The sequence below is a fragment of the Esox lucius genome, chromosome 9 (assembly GCF_011004845.1).
Source record: "Esox lucius isolate fEsoLuc1 chromosome 9, fEsoLuc1.pri, whole genome shotgun sequence".
In the NCBI taxonomy this organism is placed as follows: domain Eukaryota; kingdom Metazoa; phylum Chordata; class Actinopteri; order Esociformes; family Esocidae; genus Esox; species Esox lucius.
The window spans coordinates 9219377-9246804 of record NC_047577.1 but is presented as its reverse complement, the minus strand read 5'-3'; the positions used below and the strand labels follow the sequence as shown (position 1 = coordinate 9246804).

General features: G+C 41.7%; 2 protein-coding genes across 4 annotated transcripts; one reads left to right on the top strand and one right to left on the bottom strand.

Moving 5' to 3' along the window:
• Positions 1-4420: 4420 nt before the first annotated feature.
• LOC105031187 (Rac family small GTPase 2) lies at positions 4421-12503 on the bottom strand. 2 transcript variants are annotated; one of them, XM_029121851.2, is made up of 6 exons: positions 12317-12503; positions 9207-9278; positions 8561-8678; positions 8036-8098; positions 5697-5866; positions 4421-5322 (listed from the first exon to the last, which is right to left on the bottom strand). In XM_029121851.2, exons 1-6 carry the CDS (start codon positions 12349-12351, stop codon positions 5268-5270), a joined length of 513 nt encoding a protein of 170 aa, XP_028977684.1. In that variant the 5' UTR covers positions 12352-12503; the 3' UTR covers positions 4421-5267.
• A 362-nt stretch (positions 12504-12865) lies between these two features.
• On the top strand, positions 12866-27380 carry cyth4b (cytohesin 4b). Of its 2 annotated transcripts, none has more exons than XM_010905471.5 (13): positions 12866-13269; positions 17664-17746; positions 17872-17936; positions 18079-18145; positions 20229-20347; positions 20570-20650; positions 21019-21131; positions 21303-21451; positions 21685-21796; positions 22461-22537; positions 22728-22799; positions 23557-23711; positions 24339-27380. In XM_010905471.5, the coding sequence occupies exons 1-13, from the start codon at positions 13251-13253 to the stop codon at positions 24418-24420; spliced, it is 1194 nt and encodes a 397-aa protein (XP_010903773.1). In that variant the 5' UTR covers positions 12866-13250; the 3' UTR covers positions 24421-27380. The 2 variants fall into 2 exon arrangements, with proteins under 2 accessions (XP_010903773.1, XP_010903774.1); XM_010905472.5 differs by having other exon boundaries at positions 12867-13269; positions 17632-17746.
• Positions 27381-27428: the final 48 nt, after the last annotated feature.

The following is a 27428-nucleotide window of genomic DNA, read 5'->3' as shown; positions in this document are numbered from 1 at the left end:
ATACACTTACAGTAGTAAAAGCACGCATTTATTTTTTTAACCTAATAAGATCATTATGAAATGTTCTATAAAAACACATTAAACAGAAACACCCTGCTATGTCAACAGCATTATTGGCTACTAAAAGATATTGAATGCCGTAGTGATGTTCTTCCATATTTATGTGACTCGTTCGACTTACATAATCGAACAGGACAATGGCCATTTCTGATACCTCCCCGGTGTGTTAATTTATATGCAAAGTTGTGCGGATATATGCACTAACCGTATCCATTCAAAAATTGTGGAAGTAGCAGTCTGGCACAAGAGATATTATGTCCATTATATACATGAGGTAAACTGTTGGTAACTTTACAACCTTTACTGTCAAATACGTCCACAGATGAACGTGCCATGTGAAGCCATAGGCCTATATATGCCACGTCAAATACAGGCTCAAATCAACGTCTTGTAGGCAAGTACAGCGATTTTGGTACAGATGTAAATATGTTTTACATTTCGTTGTTTAAAGATCAGGTAGTGAGCAATAAAATACTTGCTCGAATTAACAATTTGCAACTATCCAACAATTGTTTTGCAAGAATCCCAAAATTATTTACAAATACACAACTTAAGTATTACGTAACTCGTTATTTACGCAAACGAATCCCTTAATGCAAAGACAACTCACACTCCATAGAAAACAACTAGGCTATCACTTGTTCTTGTTAATTTCTCTTGTTAATTTCTGATTGAGGGAGGTCAAAGAAAATAACTACCATAAAGAGTTGCATGTGCATTCTTTTTGCAGAATAAATAATAAAATGTATTTAACTCGAAAGATCCATTAGGGTTTAACAACCACTTTCTCAAAGCACACCAGGAGCAGACTAAACTAGCTAAAATAGCTTACCTAAATATAACATAGTTTCAAACTAAAAAATAAATAAATAAACATCGAATAGATGGCAGTGTACATTTGAAATAATTCTACTCACCCATCTCCGAATTCTTGATAAGGTGCCTTCTATCCTGCTCAGAGGTAAAGCGCAAACACAGGCGACGTCAATTAAAAAATATATGAATATAAAATATATTAAAAACTATAACGAGTGCAAATTAACATCACAATGACATTCAATATCTCTATAAATTTGATCGCGTTACCATCCTTAACCGTTTGCCTGAAGTGAGATTTTGAATCATCATCCGGAGCAGTCACTGATAAGGAACCTGGTCGTTTAGGGGCAATGCCGAAACAAACCGCAAACGCTGTTACAGCGCGTGCGCCTCTGTGCGAAAGGGAGAAAGTGAGAGCAATGGTGCTATTTGCGCGTGTAATGTCAACAGTGCTAAGAATGTAAATTAATTGTACTATGCAATTTATGCAATTATATCCTTCCATGTCAGGCCTATACAACACATACATCTAGTGTGCATCTTTTATCTGATAGAACAGAGACCATAGACACCCTCATCCGACAGATGACATCCTGCTGCTGAAGTTGCCTGATAAAAAAAAAGATACTAAGGCCATTGACCGTTCTGTTTTCAGCAGCGACTGAGTGTGCTGGTTCTTCGTAGCCTTTACCCGAGAACAAGAAAATTCGTCAACTAGTTGACTAATATTCTGTAATATTCATTCAATGTATGTTGCAAAAACGTATTGCTATGGTTTGCTCTATACGACCATGATGTCAAATCATTTTACCATATGTTGTCCGAGGAAAATTGGTCTCTTTTACAGCTGTGCCCAGTGTTCCCACTAATATATATACACTACCCTTCCAGAGTTTGGGGTCATTAAGAAATGTCCTTGTTTTTGAAAGAAAAGCAAATTTTTTGTCAATTAAAATAACATGAAATTGATCAGAAATACAGTGTAGACATTGTTAATGTTGTTAATGACTATTGTAAATATCTACATAGACATACAGAGGCCCATTATCAGCAACCATCACTCCTGTGTTCCAATGGCACGTTGTGTTTGCTCATCCAAGTTAATCATTTTAATAGGCTAATTGATCAATAAAAAAAACATTTTGTGGTTATGTTAGCACTGCTGAAAGCTTTTGTGCTGATTAAAGAAGGCTTTGATTACAGGCTCAAAATGGCCAAAAACAAAGAACTTTCTTCTGAAACTCACTGACCTATTCTTGTTCTGAGAAATGAAGGCTTTTCCATGTGAGAACTAGTCAAGAAACTGAAGATCTCATACAGCAATTTGTACTACTCCCTTCACAGAACAGCACAAACTGTCTCTAACCAGAATAGAAAGAGTAGGAGGCCCCGGTACACAACTGAGTTAGAGGACAAATACATTAGTGTCTAGTTTGAGAAACAGACAGCTCCCAGTGAAAATGTGATGGATCCAGGGACTCTGTGATACATTGTGCATAAGAACAGAGCTTAGCTGCCATATACCACACCCATTAAAAAGGGTAAATGAAACCACATTATAAAGCATTATAGCTGTTGGTTTAATTTAGTCCAACCATTTATTTCTTCTCAGGTTTACACTGGCGGAGCAGTATTGCATAACGATAAACTGCATGCAGTTTTTATCGGAAGTAACAGCAAACATGCATGTTCTGTGAGCGCATTTATCATGGATCACGGCACTTACTGAAAATGGATCAGGCATACTGGCATTTTCTTTAAACTGTAAACGCTGAAAATTGTGTCCTAGTGAAGCAGATCTCAGGTCTCCCTACATTAACTTGTTGTTGTTCATTACTGTTAATACTGTGCAGTGGGAAAGATGTGTATTTCCCCTGAGGACGTACTCGTGGGGAAAGAGACTAACAGTTAATGTTTTTGGATACGTTTAAGAAAGTCAGATGAAACTGCACAGCTTAATTGTGCATTCTAATAAATGAGATATCAGCCAAAGAAAACTGTCATGGAAATTCACCCATTAGAACAATGCTGGTAAAACCCGAGACCAAATTATCACAACACAATAACAGTTTATTATGTTTGGAAACAGAGAGAGATACAAAATAAAGGTATCGTGAACATTTCTGATGTGGGTAAGAAACTCAGTACCTAGAAGGCATTGTGTGCATAGATGCTCCGCAGATATTTTGCTGTCAACAAAGCATTTTTACTTTAGTCCTATCCATTCCTACTGTTGTGCCCCCCCCCCCCATCCTGTAGTAAAACACATTGATCAGTCTTAGCCCCCACCCTGACAAATGGTTTATGACAAACATCAACACCTCATGTTCTTCCTCTCTGGGAAGAGAGCATGGCGCTCTCCTACTTGATCATCCTGTAATCATGGAATACATTCATCAACAAACACAGACACGTCCACAACACAACAAACATCAGAGGAACCTTTGTATGTACTCTAGGAAAATGTGTTTTCAGATGTTTCCCCGGCTGGCATATGTGCTCATCCATATATGAATCTATTGTATAAAATGTCATCAGCATTCCTCCCTACTAAATATAAAACTAGACAGTGGAAATCAACCTCATCATACTGTAATGTACCAGGAACCCCTTTTCCTCTTCTAGCGGTCATGTGTAGGTCTCTGGGCCTGAGGTATTCCATGGTGAACGATGAGTTCAACATACACAGAATAAAATCTGCAGATTGTTTTTAATTGTCATTACAAAAAGAAAAAAAATAGGCAGCAATTACTGCCATGAGTCTATTGATATAAGTCTCTAACAGCATGTATCGAGACTTTTTATTAAATTACATTTTTATTTAATGTTGTCACATGATAATCTTTGGTAATTCCATGGGGAGGGGTTCTACTTCTGAGAGTCAGTGTGCCAGTAAAAGTGGGACTGCACTCATACTAACAAATGTATACAATTAAATACATTATATATCACACCATAAAGTATGCAGTGCCCAGCCAAAGTATTCAGAACCCTGACCATTTTCCTCACATACTGAATTACCAATTGTGCATTGACATTTTGTTAAAACACTGAAACCCAAATCAATTACCATAAGATGACATTGGTTCTATGTTGGGAAAAATTCTGAAACCTTTTAAAAACTGAACTGTGTTGTGTAAGTATTCCAGGCCGGGGCTGTGGAAGCCCTGTGAAGCAGTTTACACAGATGAAAGACATTGCCCTAATTAGGAGACAATGGAAACCATTAAGGTAGCTGTCACATTATCTGGATGAAAGCGACACTGTTGAATGTTCAGCGGTCAGACTGTGAATCTGAAGGAACATTAAGGCTAAAAGAATATTCTACAGAATCAGAGGGCCACAGTCCTTTTGTCAATCTTTTTTTTTCTACCACAATCAGAGGGCCCTCTCTCCCTCTCTCTTTCCCTCTCCCTTTTTTAAGTTACAGTTACAGTTTATATATACTGTAACTGTTGGATGTAAGTCAACATACATTGAACAGAGGGCATCATCAAACCAAAACCCATAATAATTATAATTATAATGATGAGGATGACAGTGTTTTTGATTATTGAGTGTTAATGTTAACCAAAAACCTTTGTGTTTCCTAAACGGCACATCATTTCCTATTTAGTGTACTAGTGTTTCCATGGGGCACAGATCAAAAGTAATGCACTACATAGGGAACATGATGCCATTTGGCACGCATTTACTATTTTGTCTACTATTGTCTGAGGAGAGCAAGGACAATTGGTAAAAAGGTATCGAAAAATTACACATTATTTCCTTTAACAAAAACACCAATATCATTCACTACATTCCAGCACAAAAAACCCCACTGAAACTATTATTTTATATTGAAATATTGATATATTTCACATTACTGACTTTATAGTATTTGACATTATCGCCTTTTAAAATTAATTTACACAGAGTAAAAATAAAAAAAATATTTAAAGATGCAGTCTGGACCTTTGGCAAGTAAGGAAATCTTTTGTTAAAACTCCAATGTGCCGGATGTGTAATATGTTGTTAATATGTGCATAATCTCAAAGCGGAATCACTATCATATCTCAGTCAGCCATGAAATTCCACATTATAAAGCAAGTCGTTTTTATGATGTGGCACAACTCAGCACATAAAAAGACACACCATTTTGGCTTGACAGTGCCACTTTGAGAACTAGAGGCCAAGATCGCAGGCTGCATCTTTAAGGTAGCATTTTGATCTATAGCTGCATCTAGAAAAACAAGAAAATATTGTAAGAAAGATAGAACATAGATAGCCATCTATAGTTCCCTGTTTAACACAGACCTCCCCACTCATCTCAGACCAGTTAGAGCAGAAGGCATCCCTTCTTCTTAACCTTGGTGGGCTGGGGGCAGAGTACAGCCCTGATGGCCTCGTCAAACACCGTCTTCAGGCCGCGCTGGGTCAGGGCGGAGCACTCCAGGTACTTCACTGAGTCTGGGGAGGGAGGGAGTGATGGGGAGAGGGAAGAGAGAAGGAGAAGCAGGCAGGGAGTTAGGGTTGAGACGAAAGAAACGCAGCCAAATGAGTTAGATGCGAGAAAGGAAGTTTCTAGATGAGACATACAATAATTGTGTAAATAGGCACAAAAACAAACACAGACAGACTGATGGAGAGGAGATCATCGCAGGAGACGACATCTGAATGCTACTTCTGTCATATAAAACTTGGAAAAAACTAAATATCCCCCCATCAAATGTGCTGCATCTTATGAAGCCCTTTAGATATTAGCACTTGTCGTAAAATGCCCGAAATGATTTACAGAATACATCTCATGAAAAAGTAACAGATGATGATTATTCCGCGGTGATCTACCTATCTCCTTGGCCAGCGCTAGGCCTTGTGGGTAGGTGATGGGGGCCAGTTTCTTCTCCTTGAGCTTCTCGATGGTCTCCTTCTCGTCCCTAAGATCCAGCTTGGTGCCCACTAGGATGATGGGGGTGGAGGGGCAGTGGTGACGTACCTCCGGGTACCACTGGGGGGGGAGAGAACATTTAAGTCGCTAACTAGCCTGGTCAGGGGCCAATATAAGTGCATTGTATAGAGAACATGGTGGCTTCTGGGATGCAGACATTATCTTGTTGCACGAACACAAAGCCCTCAGACGTTATCACTTTGATACATGCACTGTATGGTGTATACATTTCTCTAGGTTAAAAGGCAGTGTCTCTGTGTGTGTGTGTGTGTGTGTGTGTGTGTATGCTGTAGCCCTAGATATTAATGCCGTCCCTCAAGCCTAACCCAGACCAATATAAATTATAATCTTAACCCAAATCCTAAAACGGTTTATTTTTTAGAAGTTGAGGGACAGCCAAATATGTTTGATTCTACATGTTCCTTATTGGCCATGGGTGAATGAAATTGTGACGACTTCTGGTGTACAGATGAACAAGCCCAGGCATTACACAAGACGAGTACATTGTCCTGTGCTGATAGTTGTATATTTTATTATTATTTCACATGTTCTCAGAAGCCCTTCCTGGGGTGTTACCAAAAGGCCTCCAGAAGAGAGGCGATGCAGTATAGACTCGTATCAATAGAAAGTCTGTGTTTGTGTTCATGTCAAGTCACTGCAATGTCTCCCTTTTCTGAAAGTCCCCGTAAAACATTGAGGTCGATTTTTTTGCTCAGAGTCTGATGCTTTACCAACCCAGTTGATCAGCAAAGAGGTGGTTTCTGTAGGATTTATTTTAATGTTTTATTATACTAACAAAAGAGTGTGTTGGAGACCAGGGTGTAATGCTGTCAGTCTTTTATGACCACCAGTGGCAGACTGCAAGGGGAGACACCGCCATCTAGTGTCCAATGGTTGGACTGGCACTCCTCACATTGACTGTCATCATGTCATTTCCATGATTTCAATTACAGTTTTTCTCAATTGCTAAAACAGTATAACCCACTGGCTGAACAAAGTTCTCAGTTGCCTAAAGTCATTTAGCTAATTGCGCAGTCTGTTGTCAAAAGCTTGAACCATTTCACATGGTAAAACACAATTTGCAGACCTCAGACTTTTCTGCAAAACTCTGAACACATTCTGCACTCTAATGCACATGTCATCCACACTGGTAAACACAAGTGGCAATGATCAAATACAAATAGAGGACACATGTCATTGAATGAACACAACCACTCAAAATGGATTCAACCTGTTTCAAATGATGTGACACAACCAATATAAGCCAGTTCAGAGAGCAAACAGGTTGTTGTAGGTGGGAAGGAGAAAGTCTGAGAATTGATAGAAGAAACAATGTGAGAGGACGAGGACGAGTGCGTATGCGAGGTGGGCGACGAGGAGGAAGAGGGCAAGAAAGAGGAAGAGGAGGACAAAGAGTGAAAATATCTGATGAAAATCGAGCAACAGTCATAGACCATGTTCTTGTCCGTGGATCACGTTTACTCCTTTGATTTTTGTCTCTTTTTGTATTGTATACTGTAGTACAGTGCATTGTAGGCTGTATACTGTACAATGAACAAGTTGTATGGCCCTGAGCATTGTGCTTTCCAGTGTGCTTTTATTGTGCTTTTAACAGTCCTGACTGCTCAAGAGATTTTGACTGGTTGCATGTTCATATCAACAAAGAACAAGAATTACAGTATCTCAGAGACAAAGGACAGGTTTGTGAGATGCAGGGTTCAGTTCTGTAAAAATAGGGGTACAAGGAGGAGGAAGAACAAAAAAAAATTGCAAAGAGGAAAGCAGAGTAGAAATTTTCGATCAATTTTTAGCAACTCTGATAGAACATGTTTTCATTCATCAAAAGAGAATGACGGAAAAATATGAAATTTGTTTTGTGATTAAAAATTTACTTCTACCTGGGAACTATATGTTTTGGACAGTGTGTTTTCTATTTTTTGGTGTATTGTTTACTGACTGCTTGATAGTGTATATCATTTTGATCACTTTGTTTTTGAGAGCAGTGTTTGATTTTGAACACAGATAAAACTGTTTTGAAGCGAAAGTTTCATTTTGCGAGAGGAGTCAGAGGTTTTGTAAATAGTGCTTGACGATGAGGTTTTGTGTTTAATGTATTCAGAAATTGTGTTTTAGCAAATGAGAAAAACTGTAATTAGAACTTCAGTCTTTTCATTTCCATGACAGTTGATGAGCTCTGGGGTTTGGCATACATGTAGAGAGCAGACTTACCTTAGCTCTGACGTTCTCATACGAGGCCGGGCTCACCAGTGAGAAACAGATGAGGAACACGTCCTGGAGGATAGAGACAGAACGTCGCCTTTAGAACAGCAACAACAACATCTGTACAGATTATAAATGAATATTCACTTAGATTAAGTGTGTGCGATCCCGGTCTAACATCAAATGTGGGGACCAGAAGATGGTGAAACCTGACAAATTGGTCCCCACAAATTATTTTGTCTGGTTCCCACTAGAGAAAATGCTATTGACGGTTTAAGGAGAATTTTTGGAGAACACGTTAGACTTGGGCTTACTTTTATGCATTGCTGGTGAGGGTATAGGGTTGGGTATTAGGGCTAGGTTAAGTTTAGGCTTCACGGTTAGGCAATTAGGGCTAGGTTATGATTAGGAATTGATTAAGGAAATAGACATCATGGATGTTTAGTTTTCTGTTCGCCAAAAGGACAGAAAATTGGATGTGCGTGTGTTTTATCGTCCGAGGGTAGGACAGAAAAATGGATGTGTGTGTTTTACCGTCTGAGGGTACGACAGAGGCCTGAGTCTGTCATAGTCTTCCTGTCCTGCTGTATCCCACAGCCCCAGGTTAACAGGCTTACTGTCCACCATCACATTGGCAGAGTAGTTGTCAAAGCTGAGGGGACACACACACACAGACGCTCAGACAAATGCATCCTTTGTAGCAACAAATTGTAATCCTTTTTTAAATAATGAAGGAGTGACTGGAAAGGTACAACAGTTTAAAGCTCAACTGACTGTCTCTGTGCATACAGTGTGTGTGTGTGTGTGTGTGTTTCTGAATATTTAAATTGGACAAAAACATCCCCAGAATGTGGTTAAATCAGAAGAAATATTATATCGAGGATGTCTTTCCAGTACCCATTTACAAAAAAATCTTTGTTTACAAATTAGGGTAAAAGTTAGAACTGGGTTTAAGGTTAGGGTAAGGCATTAATGGTTAGGTTTAGGGTTAGGTTTAGGCATTAGGGCTAGGTTAAGTTTCAGCATACATTTTAGGTTACTGGGGTTAGGTTTAAGGTCAGGGTAAGCATCATGTTTGTTGGGTTTAGTTATGGGTTAGGTTTAAGGTTAAGGTAAGCATCATGTTTGTTGGGTTTAGTAATGGCTTAGGTTTAAGGTTAGTGTGTTAGTGTGTACTCACACAGTAGGGATGTATTCTCCAGGGAAAGCGTTGGTTGTGTAACTGATGAGAAGACATGTTTTCCCAACAGCTCTGAAACACATATTGGAAAATTACTTGAGCCGATAGAAATTAAAAGACAAAAGACCTGAAGAGAAATAAATCCGTCATACGTGTCCACCCCGAACAAAATAAGGACTAATCCGCCACAAGTTGTTAGCACGCATACTTTAATGTTATCAACCAAAATCACGTTCCTCGCCCCAGAACTGCATGAGCATGTCTCACCTGAGTTTCCCAACATGGGCAATCCCTAGCTCAAGGCGTTGAGTAACACAGTGCTTTTATAGTGATACCCCGTCTGTCATTTTAATCGTCGGCTGACATCTTTGTTCCAGAAGATGGAGGACAACCAGCTCATCTACTCCTGCAAATACGTTCTTGTGGATCTATGCGATCTTCTCCTCAGAGAAAACATATATACTGGCTTTAACTTGCTTTTAAATAAGGCTAAAGACAAGCTCTTCTCCCTTGACTTTCACCACAGTGAACTGACAACACAGTGAGTAACCATGTCGACCACATTACACTGCTGAACCTGGGTGGTGAACAGGAAGCCAGTGTTGCTGTCAGGGCTTCTGGTTTACGGAAAGATGAGTCTTTCGTTTCACCATAACCTTCTTCCTGCTGCACTCTACCAAAGACACTCGTTACAAGAGAGACGCCGAGACCAATTCTAATGTAATTATTTGTCAGATAGAAACTGAATGAAAAAGGTGCATAGAGATGCTGACAATCAGGACAACATGGTAGGAAATGAGGAATGCAGTGTTTTCGGACCGATTTCCTCCTTTTAGATGCTTTTTGAACACCACAGTATTCATAAAGCCTATCTAGATCTGCACACCTGCACAGAGACCCTATAAATACAGGCCCTGATCAAACAGTGAATCAAAAAAGAGGAAACAGTCAAAATGGCTGATCACAAAAGAAAGCCCCCTCTGATCTGTTTTGGTGTGGTGTTTTTCTCACTTCCTTTCTATTGGTCTGTCAATCCAACCACACACCTGGTAATGGGGACACCTGGTAATGGGTACCTGGTAATGGGGACATCTGGTAATGGGTACCTGGTAATGGTGACATCTGGTAATGGGTACCTGGTAATGGGGACACCTGGTAATGGGTACCTGGTAATGGGGACATCTGGTAATGGGTACCTGGTAATGGTGACATCTGGTAATGGGTACCTGGTAATGGGGACACCTGGTAATGGGTACCTGGTAATGGGGACATCTGGTAATGGGTACCTGGTAATGGTGACATCTGGTAATGGGTACCTGGTAATGGGGACACCTGGTAATGGGGACATCTGGTAATGGGTACCTGGTAATGGGGACACCTGGTAATGGGGACATCTGGTAATGGGTACTTGGTAATGGGGACACCTGGTAATGGGTACCTGGTAATGGGGACATCTGGTAATGGGTAACTGGTAATGGGGACATCTGCCCGTCTCTCTCTTCCCATTTCTCTTTTCACACACTCTCTCTCTCTTTGTCGTCCCTAACGTCTCATCGGTTGGTCTTTCTCCCCGTCTCATCACTCGCATTGAGGAAGAACGTCGCCTCTGCTGTTTCACTGTTTACTCTCAACCTGTAGTCTATTTAAACGCTTTGGTCTATTGCCTACAATGACTCCACTTTGGCCCTGGTCGGGGATTACGATTTAGGACATAGATAACTAGATCTCATCTGTTATGACACAACAGCATTAGTTCCTTCTCTGCAAGGCCAGGTTCCCCTCCTGACAATGGGACCTTTACCTCAGCACTTCTGCTCTCAGCGAGACGAAAAACCGGGCCCAACATGACACGCCCTTGGGTCTAATGTTTTAACACACATAGCGGTTTTAGGAATTCACAGACGACAAAGTCCAAGGTGAATACCTAGGCCTTGCTGAAAAACGTGCATATTTTGCAACTGACCTATCAAACAAACAATTGCCCAAGTTAACAAACAACTGACCAATTCAAACAAACACTTCCGAAGTCATCTGATACTTTTTGGCTGGCAACACAATCCTGAACAAAAAAATGTCAGTGTGAAGTTAACATCCATTATGACAGCAGTAATAAAGATATACTTACCAATAATAATATATTATTACATCACTAATTGAGATAGATCAACCAATATCTGTATTCTATTATCACATCACTAATAGAGACAGATAACACAATCAACAAAATTATTACATCACTAATAGAGAGATATCAACCAACAACTCTATTCTATTATCACATACCTAAAAGAGCTGGATTAAACAATAACTCTATTCTATTATCACTTCACCAATAGATTAAACAATAACTCTATTCTATTATCACGTCACCAATAGATTAAACAATAACTCCCTACTATCCTATCATAAGCCAGGCATGATGCTTACATGTACCTGGTTTCAGCTAGTCTGAACAACGCAATGTGCTTTCCCTATGGCACCCTAATCACTAATACATCATGCACTACTTTAGGCCGGGCCTCATGGGTAATAGGACACTACACGGGGAATAGGCGGCCATTTGGGCTAACCCTCGCATGACAGCGTTTGAGTGCATGTCCTAGCCTGTACTTCGCTGCTATGTCTCTGCAGTAAACTGTTGGTTTCTTCTAACTACATTTGCAACCGGCAAAACTGTACCGTGTTACATTTTAGCCTACTCTGTCCAGCCAACAGAGTATGCTGAAGTTGCCTTTAAGTTTCAGTTTCAATGGACCTAGATCAGTTTTCTGTTAATCAACCATTAATTAAAATATGAGTAGAAGGCCACGGTGCTGAGTTCGATTATCGTTAAAACCGATTTCAAAACAGTTTTTTTTGGCGTTCATCAGTGTAGCACAATCAACAAACGTTCAGATCCAAGACCAGATTTGTGTCTACAGTTTTTGAAGTGCATGAGTTGTGATTATGATAATTTTTTTATGACATACACACATTGAAGTAATAGTAGTTAAGAAAGGAACAGCATCCCTGCCCCGCTAAAAAAGTAGACAATCATTGAAAAGTACCAAATCCTGTATGATCAAATGTAATTAAAAAAAATAATACAGTAAGAAATAGAGTACTCTTACCCATCTCCCACGACAACACATTTGATAGCCTGCATTGTTCTTTGCTCAGCGGGGTGGCCTCTTGTGTAGCAGGCTGTGGACGTTAGAAAGAAAATAACACAACCACTTAACGGCAGGAAACTGCTACACCACGCATCTCTCCCTCTTCTCTAGATCATTGATCACTTCCTCACTCTAACTCTTCCCCCATCGCTCTCTCTCGCTTTAACTCTTCCTCTGTTGCCTCGCGCACGCACACACATACACACACACACGCACGTTCGCGCGAGCGCACACAAAGACAGCCTACTGTGCAATGCAACCCAACGACTGCATTTTGCAATATTACTAGGCTCATTATCGTCATCATCACAATCATCTTCAGCAGCAGCAGCTTTTACTGAACTGTACTGTTAAATGAAAACCACTAGAGGGCGATTCCGTGCAACTTTTCCGTGAACGACCGCTTTCTCATTATATTCAACCTATTTTTAGGTCGTTCTACCTCATTGCAAGGGCTGCTGTATTTTTGTTTTACTTATCAGTAACCGCATTTGAATTGTTTACATATTTACGAATGACTCAAAATACCATAGGCCACTTAATAGCAGTATTTTTCTGTACACCGAAAGTGACTCTTTAGTTTACAGCGAAAGGTTGTTTTTTTGTACGCCACCACAATGTAGTTAACAGTGATACTGATGCTACCTTGCGGAAACGTCCACTTCTGGTCTGACGACACGGATCTTCAGAAGTAGACTAGGTTGAGCTACAATGTAATGGGTGGAGAGGGAGGACTGTGGCAACTACCGGAGCAATTGTCTGAGATGTGCCACTTTACAAGCAGTTGAGGTTAAATAGACGACACCGGTTTACTTGGTAATGTTAAAATACCTGTAGTTTCCTACACATAGAACCACACAGTTTCGGACGTTTGACCAATGACTGACTGCCAATGACGGATTCCATGATGGGTAAGTTCTTATTTTTTCATTTAATTTTTGTGTTTCTGAAGATTTTATTTTTTTATCGGTAAAGTAAGCTTTTCATCGAAAGCAAGACATAGCAGTATTTTTTTTTCAGGTAACAGTTTAGATAAAATGTGCAAAGGGATTATTTTATACGGTTTTTAAAAATGTACTATAATCTACAGGCCTACTAAATATTTCATAGACTAAAACATATAGTTGCTCAAAAAAGTGCAATAACTGATCATCGCTTACTGTTATTTATCATCACTACTAGCCGTTTTAAAAATGCACACACTTATTTCTTATTCGTTATTTTCTCACTTTTGGGTGTGGTGCATTGGTGCTGATCGGTCCAAGGAACAGAAAACTTTTGTTTTCATGACCAGCCTTTCCATACTCTAATATTCTGGCCACGCCACCGAACAGACATTATTCAATTCATCATTCGTGTCTTTCCTAAGGTAAAACTGTCACTCTGAATAAGTGAGTCTGTTAAATTATTTCAGTTTGAATGTAAACAGTAACAACACATTTGTGTATGCGAAAAGTGTATGCGCTCACTCCGGAGGGGCAAGTCGCTCCGGATCAACGACAAATCTATGCTCTGGATCAACTCTCAAATATTGTACCGCAAGGGATTTTCAACTCTTTCCTTAACGCTCAAAGTTTGTTGTACTTGGTATCCTACGAGGTCCGGAGCCTGCTGTTTTACCTGCTAATTATATTCACCAGGTGGTATCCCGAATATAAATCCACCTTATTTTAATGCTTTACACATATTAATTTCTGAAATTATACCTTATTTTCATGTAGCAGACCCACAAAGACTTATTAGCGTCTTGACAACATTATGTTTTTTCCTTAGTATTGTAACGTTTTGGCCGACAGTGTCTCAAACCCGCAAGCTTGGCTCCCTCGCCAAGCGCACGACCCATTGCTCCAGATAGGAATATCCCATATTGATGGGACGAATAGTGGCGATACGCAGGTCGCTACGCTACGCCCACCAAACGGGGAGTGTTCTCAAGCTTCACTATACCAAGTCCCTCATAGAGCATAGAGGTATCCGGGCCAATCCCGCTTCTCACACCAATGTAGCGTTTTGGCTGACGGTGTCTAGACCTTCGGATATCCCCTTTTGTAAGGGCGAGTAGTCGATACTCTATTATTACACTACTTTTTAAAACCCATTTTTGTGAGGTCAAATTTGAGATAGCGGCGGTGCCTGGTCACAACGTGTCCAAAACAGGTGTAGCGCAAGTGGGAGGCGTGTCCTCAGATGTGCAGCTCACTTAAGCTGCTTCTTTTTACACTGCTCGCTCAACCAGGAAGCTTCGGCCAACACGCTGGCTAGAGGTGGAGACATTCTCCGGCCAGCAACCTTAATGGAAAGTGCAGGTGCCTGAAGTAGCGCGAGGAGTCACCAAAGCACGTTGAAACTAGGCAGTCATTTTTTAAATCCACTTGTTGTCGCCAGGCAGCAGGGTCAGTGGACTTACAGTTTAAAGGTGCCTGTGCACGGGCCGCGATGGCGGTGAAGGTCTCATAGACCTTCAATTGGACTGGGGCGATGGGCGGCAAACCTCAAGCAAAGTCTGAGACCTTCACCGCCCTCCACGGCCCGTGTGCAGGCACCTTAACTCGGCCAACTATGCTGTTAATTGATAAATATATGTTTATAAGTCTTCCGCTTTAAAACATAGTATTGTTTAAGCATTTACATATGTTCATAATGCATCTTACATTTAAAATACTAATTCAGTAATTATAAATGTTAATCATTCAGAAACATTCATATGTCCACTACCACTTTGAAATAAACCAATATTTTTAGCTGACATAAATGTTTATAACGTATTGTTGGTGTAAACATTTGTGTAACATTTCACATTGATAGTTCTGTTGCTTTCACTAAAATGGGACCAGCCACTAACTAAAGGGAACTCTTTGCTTTTTTGTAAGATTTTTAGACATTGTTCATCTTTCAACACACAATGTGTAGATTGATAATAAAAGAAAGGTGGAAATCATATGAACACATCATATTAACATGAAACATTTATGAATGAACAGCTTATCAGTAACTTAAAACAACATTCGGGTTTGGCAGATTAGAGCAGTAGAGGAAGGTTGGTATTATTGCTGTGTTATCATGCCAGTCTGTTTGTGTTATCATGCCAGTCTGTTTGTGTTATCATGCCAGTCTGTTTGAGTTATCATGCCGGTCTGTTTGTGTTATCATGCCAGTCTGTTTGTGTTATCATGCCAGTCTGTTTGTGTTATCATGCCAGTCTGTTTGTGTTATCATGCCAGTCTATTTGTTTTATCATGCCAGTCTGTTTGTGTTATCACGCCAGTCTATTTGTGTTATCATGCCAGTCTGTTTGTGCTATCATACCAGTCTGTTTATGCTGTCATACTAGTCTGTTTTTGTTATCATACCAGTCTGTTTGTGTTATCATACCAGTCTATTTGTGCTGTCATTCTAGTCTGTTTATGCTGTCATACTAGTCTGTTTTTGTTGTCATACCAGGCTGTTTGTGTTATCATACCAAGCTGTTTATGCTCTCATACCAGTCTGTTTATGTTATCATACCAGGATGTTTATGCTATCATATCAGTCTGTTTGTGATATCATACCAAGCTGTTTATGCTATCATATCAGTCTGTTTGTGATATCATACCAAGCTGTTTATGCTCTCATACCAGGATGTTTATGCTATCATATCAGTCTGTTTGTGATATCATACCAACTCCTTGTAACTTATTGTCACTGTAATGTCATCAAAAGCCCAGACATATCTGGCTGGCATTGTTTGTATGTCAGGATGCATTGTTACTGTATAAATCCTTAATTTAACCAGGCATTGAAAAAACAACTTATTGTGCAAAAATGTTTCAATGTACATAGTCAAGGATTTTGTGAATGTTCAACTCCAAAATGTATTTGGATGTTAGTTGTGGCTCAATATTCAATATTCTGTCACGTCAATGTGAGGGGTGTGAAGAACGTAGCAACACCAGCATAGTTGGTGGAAAACCAAAACTGCTGTTGGTTCATTTTCCTCTCCGGATCACACATGCACACACGGACACACACACACACACACACACACACACTAACACACACACACACTAACACACACACACACAAAAACACACACACACACAAACACACACACACACACCCAAACACACACTAACACACACACACACACACACATTTTCTAAGCTATCTAAAAGGGGTACAGCGAAGTCGTTGCCCTTAAAAAAGACCCTAGCTTTAACCCTAACGCTAATCAGAAACTAACCCTAAATTCAAGTTCTAACACTAACCCCAATTGTAACTCTTAACACTCAGACTTCTAAGATTGTCTCTTACAAAATAGGGGCACTGTTCATTGTTTTTGTCCCCATTTCTCATTGAAACCACACACACACAAACACATGCCCACCTATAACACCTACACACACACACACACACACACACACCCACGCAATCCTCATTGAGGACCAAAAATACTGCGAGTCATGTTTTGAAACGCTGTGTTCGCTCGAGATAAACATTGCCAAGGTGTCTCCTGGGAGATGCACTATGACATTCACGTCTTGTGGCTGCCGCCATTTGCATACCACATTCAAAGTTTGGAATCAACCACAACACCAACGCTCTGTGCAAAGCGGACAACAAAAACCACCCAAAGATGGCCTTGGTGGAATACGACTGTCTCACTCTACAGGAGTGATATTACAGAGTAAAGTATCGGCCATGTTTTCATTTTAGCCAATCAGAACATCGCAGGCCATATGACACCGACCGGGGTGACGTTTTGTCGTTTTGCATATTTCTTACTACTTTTGGGATATATTATGAAAGTCAGTTTCGATGTTCCGCCCCAACTGACCTGCCAGGGGTATTAGTAGAAACAATGGACATGTGGGAGTGGGGTTTCTTTTGGTAACACCAAACTGACACGGAGGTTGTCCCACCTGTGTGTTTTATCTGAATGGCGTGTGGTAGTGAATGGTGTGACCATGAAAAAGCCCACTAACACCGCTTTGTGACCGTGAGCTTTCTCTGCTGTAGCTGGTTCAGTGGTAAGGTGTAATGAGGCTTTGGTTTTGGCGAGATTATCGTGCACATGTGAGAACGTGGCGTGACAGGGAGTTGTTTTTCACTAATATGCTATAAAAAACTCAGCCTGTCCTGTCCCTGGTACTTTTAGGTCTTTTTCCACCTCGTATTCATCTTGCTACTTGTTTACGTAACTTCTTAATCATCCCCCTCCTTTTTCTTCTCGTTCACCCCTCTTTTTTTTTGTTGCTCCTCTTCCTTCTCCTCTTCCTCTTCACACTCCCCCTCAGTCTGGTAGTCAAACCAGTTGTCTTTGTTGCAGTGTCTTCAGATTTTACGGCAGACGAGAGGCTCGAGATCGAGAGGATGAAGATGCATCGGCAGGATCTTCTAGACGAAATCAAGGTGAACACGGAGGCGCGCGCGCGCCAACATAAACACCGGCACAAACACATGCATAAACACAAACACACATATAAACACACACACACTGTTGTGCTCTCAACTGCTCGTCTCCCATCCCTTTCCAGAAGCTGAATATGGACATTGATGCAATCATGTCAGAGATCAGCGACTTTCAGTCCACAGAGGAGAAGTGAGTGCGCGTCTGTTAGGAAAACGCCTGTGTCCTCCTTATCCAGCCTTTACCTTTGGAAAACATCACCCATTCCCAATTAGTCCTTTACGTGGCCTCTTATCATTTCCTCACGTTTGTCGATTGTTTTCCGTCCGCGCAGTAAAGTTGCTGAGAGGGGAAAGCAGTTCTCCAGCGGGAAGAAGAAATTCAACATGGACCCCAAAAAAGTGAGTCGACAAAACGATCCGTCGGGAGGAGAGAGGAAGAGACAGAGAGAGAGAAGGTGGGGGGGGGGGCATGGAGGGAGAGAGTGGGGAGAAAGAGGGAGAGAAGGAAGGGAGAGAGGAGAGGGAGGGAGGGTTCGGGGGGCGAGAGAAAAACACCACATCCTGTCCCTCTGACTGGGGGGAGGGATGTTGCAGGTTAGCGACTAACTGTTGCCACGGTGATTGGTCTATATACAGTTTGCCCTTACAGCTCTGTACACAGACCGAAACGAATGGAGGGTTTGTTCACTGTTAACCGCTGGTTAGGTCTACTTTGAGAGACTCTTGAAGCTTGTGTGCATCCTCTCTCTGTTTTGACCCACAGTGTATGTGATGCACTGCAGACGTAAATGAGGTACCGTCTCGTTCAAGGCGAGTGAGCGTCTTTAGAATGGACTTCCTCTCTGAAAAGAAGACAACTGTCTCATAACCAAATGGGTTTCTGAGCAATGCAAACCGCGGTGGTTTTCAAAACTCGAGTTCAGCCTTGGTTGCTTTGTCGACCACAAAAACATTCATCTGTTGTTCTTTAACTTGTTTTTTAATAGACTAGATCAGCTTTAAAATAGAACGTCTGGGTAGGTTTAAAACTGAGGTTTTAAACCTGCAAATGGAATAAATTAAGAGACCACTGCACCTTTTGGTTTCTTTTCCAAAACAGTTGAAAAGGAAGGCTTTGAGTGAGGAACAGAAGCGTTAAATTTAAGAGACCACTGCAAATTGAACACTTCTATATGTTTGCCAATTCCTTTTCTGATTCCCCTGGCAGATGAGGAAATGAGTGACTGAATGTACACCTTTTTTAAAATATTTTTAATTAAATCTTTATTTAACCAGGAGAAGGACTCGCTGAGATTGAAAATCTCTTTTACGGGAGTGTCCCAGCCAAAGGCGGGGCCTTGATTAACATACGGTAATTCTTGGTTGCACAGTATATATCAATTGCCCTGTTGCTCATGATCTTGGTTTCCAAACAGAGATCTCATTGATTAAGTGGGGGTGTTGATTGGGACACCCTGGCTAGAGCTCAGTGACAGACTGCTCAACCAGCCCATTTTAACCATGCTTCCTTGACTGTCTCAGTCGCCAGTTCAACACTTCAGGATATTCCATGGCCCCTCAAAAGAGCCCCTTCAACAAAACACAGAATTATGGGTCGCTTGGGGAAGAATAATGCCTTGTGTAGAGTTCCAGAAACGCATTGGAAGAGGGCACGCTGTAGCTACGATTGCGCCACGTTATTACAGAATGTCGTCTTACAGCAAGAGCCTCTGCGCTGCTGTTTCCTTTATGTTGGCAATAGCCTGCGCTGACGTCTGCAAAGGTACATCGAGAGCCTCAGATCATTTGGGTAGGAAGGCTTGAGGTTAACATATGACCCAGGTTATAACCACAGTATGAAGAGACTTCCTGAATTGACTCACATTTCTTAATGCTGGGATGGTGCAAAACCATGCCCACTCTGTATGCTCACTAAGGTCAGGGTTATTGAACACCGATCCAGTGACTCACAGCGGGTCTCCGTTCCTATCTGTCACGGTGCTGTTGAGAAAGAGGAAGAGAGATTTACTTTTAGGGAATAGTGCAACAGTTGTTTTATATTTTTACACGATGCCCTAATTCTGTGTCTTTGTTTTAGGAAGTCTGGTTGAACAGATGGAATCTATGAGATCATTTAGAAATTATTTGTCTGTATGTATCTTTGCATGTGTAGGCACTTCCTTCAATTTTGATTGACTGAGTTTTGGGTCTCCCTCCCGCAAATATAACAGTGCTTTACAAATGTATAGATCTGTCTGTTTCATTAATTTATTAATACAGCAACTGATTAATTTCTAAATCAGGGATTAAATGCATTGTTTTTTTTTTAGATGATTAGTTTTGTCTTGCTCTATTTAACGCCTGTTTGAAATTAAGATATTATATAAGATAATTATCTTTTCAGTGAATTGGTTACTAGTTGTTACCTGATTTAATGATCTATTATCTGCTATGATGTGTCGATGAGTTATTGGGTACAATAATGTGTCATACGACTTTGTAGGGGATGAACTATCTGGTGGAGAACGGGCTTCTGGAGAGCAGTCCGCAGCCAATCGCAGAGTTCCTCTACAAGGAGGATGGGCTAAATAAGACTGCTATCGGAGACTTCCTGGGAGAAAGGTACGATGATGCTGATGATGGTAACGACGAAGATGGGGTGGTGGTGATGGTGGTGTTGACAGTGATATCCAGGGCCGGCTCTAGGCATAAGCGACATAAGCGGTGAGCCCCCCAACACTAAGGGAGAGCCCCCAAAAGGCTAGAACCGGCACTGGTGACATCGATGGTGACAAAGAGTGGAAGAGCTCTCTGTTATGTTCTCCTGTATCCTTGTCTCTGCAGGGAGGAGCTCCACCTCCAGACTCTGAAAGCTTTCGTTGACCTCCATCAGTTCTCAGACCTCAACCTCGTGCAGGCACTCAGGTACAGTCACGCCACTTCAGACCGAGGAAGGATGAATGCTCTTCAGGCTGAGTTATGGTCAGGCCTGGCTGCAGGATAAAGGGACTGAGGGGGCCAGATGAAATCAGCAAGGGGGATCATTTTCTTTAACGACTATCCATCTCTACATTAAACTAAAACTGAGGGCGCTAACACTTAGCCCCCTTTAGTGCCGGGCCTGGTTATGGTAATTGTAAACTCTAAAGTACGATTACCACTTTTACAGAATGGATTTTCTATGTAATGTTTTTTAAAAGAAACTGAATGTTGATGACTTGTATTCCCAATGTAGGCAGAACATAGGAACCTGGAAAATAGCAGTTTGTTTAACAGGATCTTTATTACCTCAGGCAGTTTCTGTGGAGTTTCCGTCTGCCGGGTGAGGCTCAGAAGATTGACCGCATGATGGAAGCCTTCGCAAAACGTTACTGTGACTGCAACGCAGATGTTTTTCAATCAACAGGTGTGTGTGTGTGTGTAGGCTCTAAGTCATCTCCCCGCATCTGTGCTGTGCGTGTGTAATGAAAATGTTTTAACCCAAATCACATGGTTTCTAGGTGTGCGCGTTTATGTGCATTTGTAAGTGTGTATTCCTTTCTGTGTGTGTGTGTGTGTGTGTGTGTTTCTACGGTAGACACCTGCTACATCCTGTCCTTCGCCATCATCATGCTGAACACCAGCCTCCACAACCCTAACGTGAAGGACAAGACCCCGCTGGAAAGATTCGTCTCCATGAACAGAGGCATCAACAATGGCGGAGACCTGCCCGTTGAGCTGCTAACGGTGAGACTCAACAGCCAATCACATTGGCTCCCGTCGGTTCCACCAGCACCCCAAGCGTTTGTTCACAGGCCGAAGTGTTGCGCATGGCGAAGCACACCGCATGTCGTATATCACCAGGGCCAGAAGGGCTGTCTGGCCGTTGGGGTGTTTGTTTGCCAGGTTTCCAGTTGTAGAAATATGTGAAAATTGGGATGTTGCCCTTAAGACGTCCGCCGGCTTCTCTGCTCCCGCAGAAGCTGTACGACAGCATCAGGAACGAGCCCTTTAAGATCCCAGAAGATGACGGAAACGACCTCACTCACACCTTCTTCAACCCCAACAGGGAAGGCTGGCTGTTCAAACTAGGTGAGGAGGTCAGCAGATTGGCTTCAGGCCTGAGACCAGGGTTAAAGATGAAGAACATTCAAAGTGATGTGTGCACCTTTGCTATCCAATCTAATAAGTCATATCTGACAAACGTCATGTTTTTGTTTCAGTGCTTTAATCTGTCTGTAAGTTGTACATAATGCCTGTGTTTTAGTGCTTTAAAAATTGACTCAGTAATGCGTAGAGCCTGTGTTTTATTGTTTCAGTATTTGACTCAGTAATGCGTAGTGTCTGTGTTTTAGTGCTTAAATATTTGACTCAGTAATGCGTAGTGCCTGTGTTTTAGTGCTTTAAAAATTGACTCAGTAATGCGTAGTGCCTGTGTTTTAGTGTTTCAGTATTTGACTCAGCAATGCGTAGTGTCTGTGTTGTAGTGCTTTAAAAATTGACTCAGTAATGTGTAGTGCCTGTGTTTTAGTGCTTTAAAATTTGACTCAGTAATGCGTAGTGTCTGTGTTTTAGTGCTTAAATATTTGACTCAGTAATGCGTAGTGTCTGTGTTTTAGTGCTTTAAAAATTGACTCAGTAATGCGTAGTGTCTGTGTTTTAGTGTTTCAGTATTTGACTCAGCAATGCGTAGTGTCTGTGTTTTAGTGTTTCAGTATTTGACTCAGTAATGCATAATGTCTGATTGGCTCTTCAGGAGGCAGAGTGAAGACGTGGAAGAGAAGATGGTTCATTCTGACGGACAACTGCCTCTACTACTTTGAGTTCACCATTGTAAGTCATTCTCTCTCTCCAATGCATCAGCACCATCTCCTATAACCTTTCCTCTAATCTTCCTGAACATCATCGTACAACTCCATACCGGTCGAAAACTTCTTCCTGTTACTCCATCTAACATCTTTCTACACTTCTTGCTGTTACTCTATCTATATACACTTCTTAATGTAACTCTGTCTCTCCCCAGGACAAGGAGCCCAAAGGAATTATTCCTTTAGAAAACCTCTGTGTAAGACAGACAGTTTATTCACGCAAACCGGTAAGAAATGACCTTTCATACATGTAAATGACTGCAATAGAAAGTGAGAGAAAACATTGTTTATTATTGTTTAACAGTGTCCCGGTCATGGTAGGAGTAGGACACAGGCGCAGAGTCAAAGAAAAGGATGTAATCCATGATTTAATTAAAAGAAAGACTCAAACAAACGCAAACCAACCGCAGCCACCAATGACATGGCATATTCCATATGAAGGCAAAACCAAAATGACCCAAACTGGTTTGGCAAAACAGGGAACTTAAATAGGGTCCCCAATTGGAGGCAACGACGACACCTGCCTCCAATTGGGGAGACTTAAAGGATTGGAGGTGGCTAGATGTGCCACCTCCTGTCCTGTCCTGACTATGCCCCGAGCCCAGCGCAGAGATGGCTAGGGGCATAGCCAGGACGTGACACTGAGTATGACTAAAACCTTTTCTCCATTCTAATCCTTGAGACAAAAATGAAATATAAACGAGATTCTTACATGACAACAAGACACATTCAACATACATTCATAGGAAGGGGTGGTGACTGAGAGAGAGACAGAGGAACAGAGAGAGGGAGTGAGAGGGAGTGAGAGGGAGTGAGAGGGAGTGAGAGGGAGTGAGAGGGAGGACCGGCGATAATATGCTACTTCATTCTAACCTTAGTCCTTGTAATACTCTACTTAGTCCTAACCCTCCCATGTCAATGACTCGCTAACTGATTGGTAACTGATTGGTAATTGATTAATGTGCTGCCCCCCCGGTCCCTCAGTTCTGCCTGGAGCTCTACAACCCCAAGAGCCACGGTCAGAAGATCAAGGCCTGCAAGACGGAGACGGACGGCCGTGTGGTTGAGGGCAAACACCAGTCGTACATGATGTGTGCCTCCACCGCAGACGAGAGAGACTCCTGGATAGAGAGCATCAGGTATATAACACACACACACACTATACACACACACACACACACACACACACACTATATACACACACACACACTATATACACACACTATACACACACACACTATATACACACACGCACTATACACACACACTATACACACACACACTATACACACACACACACTCTCTATGCACACACACTCTCGATACACACACACACACACACTATATGGGCGGAGAATGTGAGGAATTTGGCTAAATCAGAATTTGCTGTTAGCCATGGACACACTCTGCCATGGACACACTCTGCCAAGCCTTTTCGTCACTTCCTTCATCACTGTAGTTTCGTTTATTCGAGTGCTTCCTCTTAGAAAGCCTTCTTCAAAACCAAATGAATACCAGGATATGACCAGTAGTGGAGCAGTGCAAAACTGCATTGGTTCTTTGTGTCATCAAATGTACTCCGATTCCAAATCCTATGCTTCCGAACCCACTGATCCTGCAACCCTATCCTTGCTCTCAAGCATAGCATGTCTTCACTTTGACAGATTCACACACACACACACACACTAAGGAGTGCATAGGTCTACTGTACATATGCACGGCCATACAAAACAACAAACCTGTCGTCCCACCATCCCATTCCACAGAGCCAGCATCACCAAGGACCCATTCTACGATCTAGTCTCGGTCAGGAAGAAGAAAGTGATCAACCAGGTTCCTCAAGACTGAGGCACAAGACGCCCCTTGTGGCTCTTTGGCGGTACTGCACCATTTAAGAGTGCACGGGACATCTGCAGAAACGCATCACATGGGTTTCGGCTTAACTGAACGATTGAACGACGAGGAGAAGGACCTTCTATAACAGGAATCAGAAAGGACCTGCTTTGTAATAAAGAAAGTCGAGGGACTTTTTGTACCACATGAGTGTTCCTTGCTCAAGTAGGGAAGAGTTACTTGCACTTCTACCTGGACTAAAACACTGTAGGGTTCAATGTCTAAAGACATTGGGTTCTCATGTCAAGAGAGTGTCTTATCTGATGGCATCGTAAATACAAGCTGTCATGGTCCTTAACCGTTAGCAGGGGAGATATAGTTGGCTGACACCCTGACAGAAGATAAGTGGTTTCTCATGTACTCTGTAGATAGACACATCCTAAAACTAATTTCCTATTGCTTCGTTTTGACTCTGCTTGATACACAAAGGGCAGCGTGGGCCCTGGCCAAAAGCCATTCACTAACCACACGTCAGGTTAGACTCCTTGGGGGAACTGGGGACTTTGGGTCCTGGATGCTGATTGGTTGAAAGCTGGGGTGAATAGCAACAAAATAATTTACTCTTCTTATGCGTTGTCAGATGGTTAAATAAAGCAATAGGGGATTTATGGTATATCGGCCTAAGCATTCACAACACATTACCGTTTGAATATACCACAGATGCAACAACGGTTTTGGGTTCTCATTTTAGTAACCAGTTTATATCCTTCAGCTGCCCACTCTGACCTCATTACCTAATCATCTCTCTGGGTGATCACACATTGTGTAATCAATAAACGAGCATGGATCCAGATGGAGACAGAAACACACCTCATATTGCCAGGGAGTCCACATTGGGCGCATAGGTGAGACACAGTGTTTGACTTTTCATGGGTTGAACAGATCCTCCACAACATGTAAAGATAATTAATGTCAGTTGAGAGGGATTAGGCTGAAGTGTTGGGAAATGATTAAGGTTATTTAAAAGGGCTTGTAATTGTCACTGTCATGTCATGCACTGAGATATACACACAGACATACAATATAATACATAATGAAATGTTTTGGAAATGCGTATTATTTTATTTATCAATACGTATTATTATTTTTTATTTGTTTTTTTTACTTGTTCGTTGATTATTAAATTGACTATTTAATAAATTACATATATAAGCCATTGTGGAGATGTCAGTCTACTTTGGGTAAATACTGTTTTGGGATCAGTTTGACTGACCATCGTCGATAGGAAACTTCACCCTGTTGAGTCCAGAAGGTCCTGTTTTCACTAACAAGTGACACCTGTGTTTTCAGTTGAATGCACACACTAACACACACCTTCCCCTATCACGTTTCTCACTTCCTCTTCTGTGTGTGTGTGTCTACTGTTATTAGGGTGAGAATTGTGTAAACTGGACACTTTCCGGGTATTTGAACAGGAATTGATGGCCCCAATAAGTCCTCGCAAGTACAGTAAAACAAGTGCGTGAGGGACTTCAGGCCGGGGGTTTGGTACAAGCACTTTGTGACAACTGCCGATGTAAAAGGGGCTTAGTAAAATACATTTTATTGATGTGTGTGAAGTGTGTATTACTGGGTGTGGCCCACACTCATCTCAAGAGACCTCTGGTGGTGTTTCTAACAACAAAGCCACACAAGCGTCTTTAGTTATCCATACAACCGTCTTAAGAGTCATGAACATTCGTTATTATCAAGTTTTTCTTGAAAGGAATTTGCTACCTTTTCAGCAAAAATGACAAATAATCAAAATAGTTGCACAAACCCAAATGTCCCCATCCGTTTCAATTAGAGATGTTTCATGCTATTATGTTTTTGTTTTGTATAGATAAAAAAAGAAACAAAAACTTAGTCTGTAGCAACGTCAACTTAGTATAACCATAACCGAGTTATTGGCCTAAAATATTGAGATCTACATCAAGATTTCAAGCGCTAATGATTGATATTGTTGCTGTCTGATAACAACCACGTAATTCAATTGAATCAAAAACAGTTTCACACGACAGAAGACATCCCTCAACGTATTCTGGAACATTCTTAACTTTAGGGCCAAGAACACGCGTTCCAAACAGCGTGTGAAGTTTCATAATGTATGTCAATTTATTCAGAGATACGTTGAGTTTCCTGCAAGTTGCCATTTTGGAGATAAGAGGTCTTGGTCAGGCAGAGATTACGATGACAGGCTTCAGTTCTTCCTTTTTGTTTCTAATATCCGGCGGTTTTAGGGTGACCTTTCCCCTTCACCGTCAAAACTACACCTTCCTTCAGGGGCGTTTCACAGCTCATTTCTAAAGTTCTGCCTGTGTTCCTAACGGGCGGCTGCTTCACCGTCAAAACGACACCTTCCTCCAGGGGCATTTCACAGGTTCTTAATTTAAACTGTGGTTATGAGGCTCCCACCACAAGTCAAACTCGAAACACACCTAAAGCACCCTCCTTTAAGAGTTACGACACAGATCTGGGATAAGGGTTACTGATAAAAACCCATCAGGCCTCAGATCAGCATCCCAGTGCTGACCCTGAGTGGTCTTTTTAAATTGTGCATCGCCACAATGCATCGCCTCATTTCCTGTGTCCCGTGGAGCTTCCTGTTTCAGCGTTGCGCCACACACACGGGCCCCCCTTACACCAGTTCCCGTCACGCCTGTGGTTCCTCTCTGCGGTGAGAGCTACTGAAAACACACCCAGAGGGAACGAGAGAGAGAGAATGAGAGTACGAGAGACAGTGAGGATGACAGCGAGAAGGAGGAACAGAGGAAGAAAGTGTCTGAGAGGGAGAGAGTTGAAGAGAATGAAAGGAAGAGAAAATTAGGGAGGACGGGGGAGGGGGGGGCAGTATGGGACAGAGAGAGGGAAAGAAGGGAGGGACAAATGTGTACGTTTGACTATGGTTGCTCGCACATTACGACCACAGCGCTGAACTACTCTGCCAAACTCGTCAGAAACTCGGAAACAAGTGTTCACTGTCA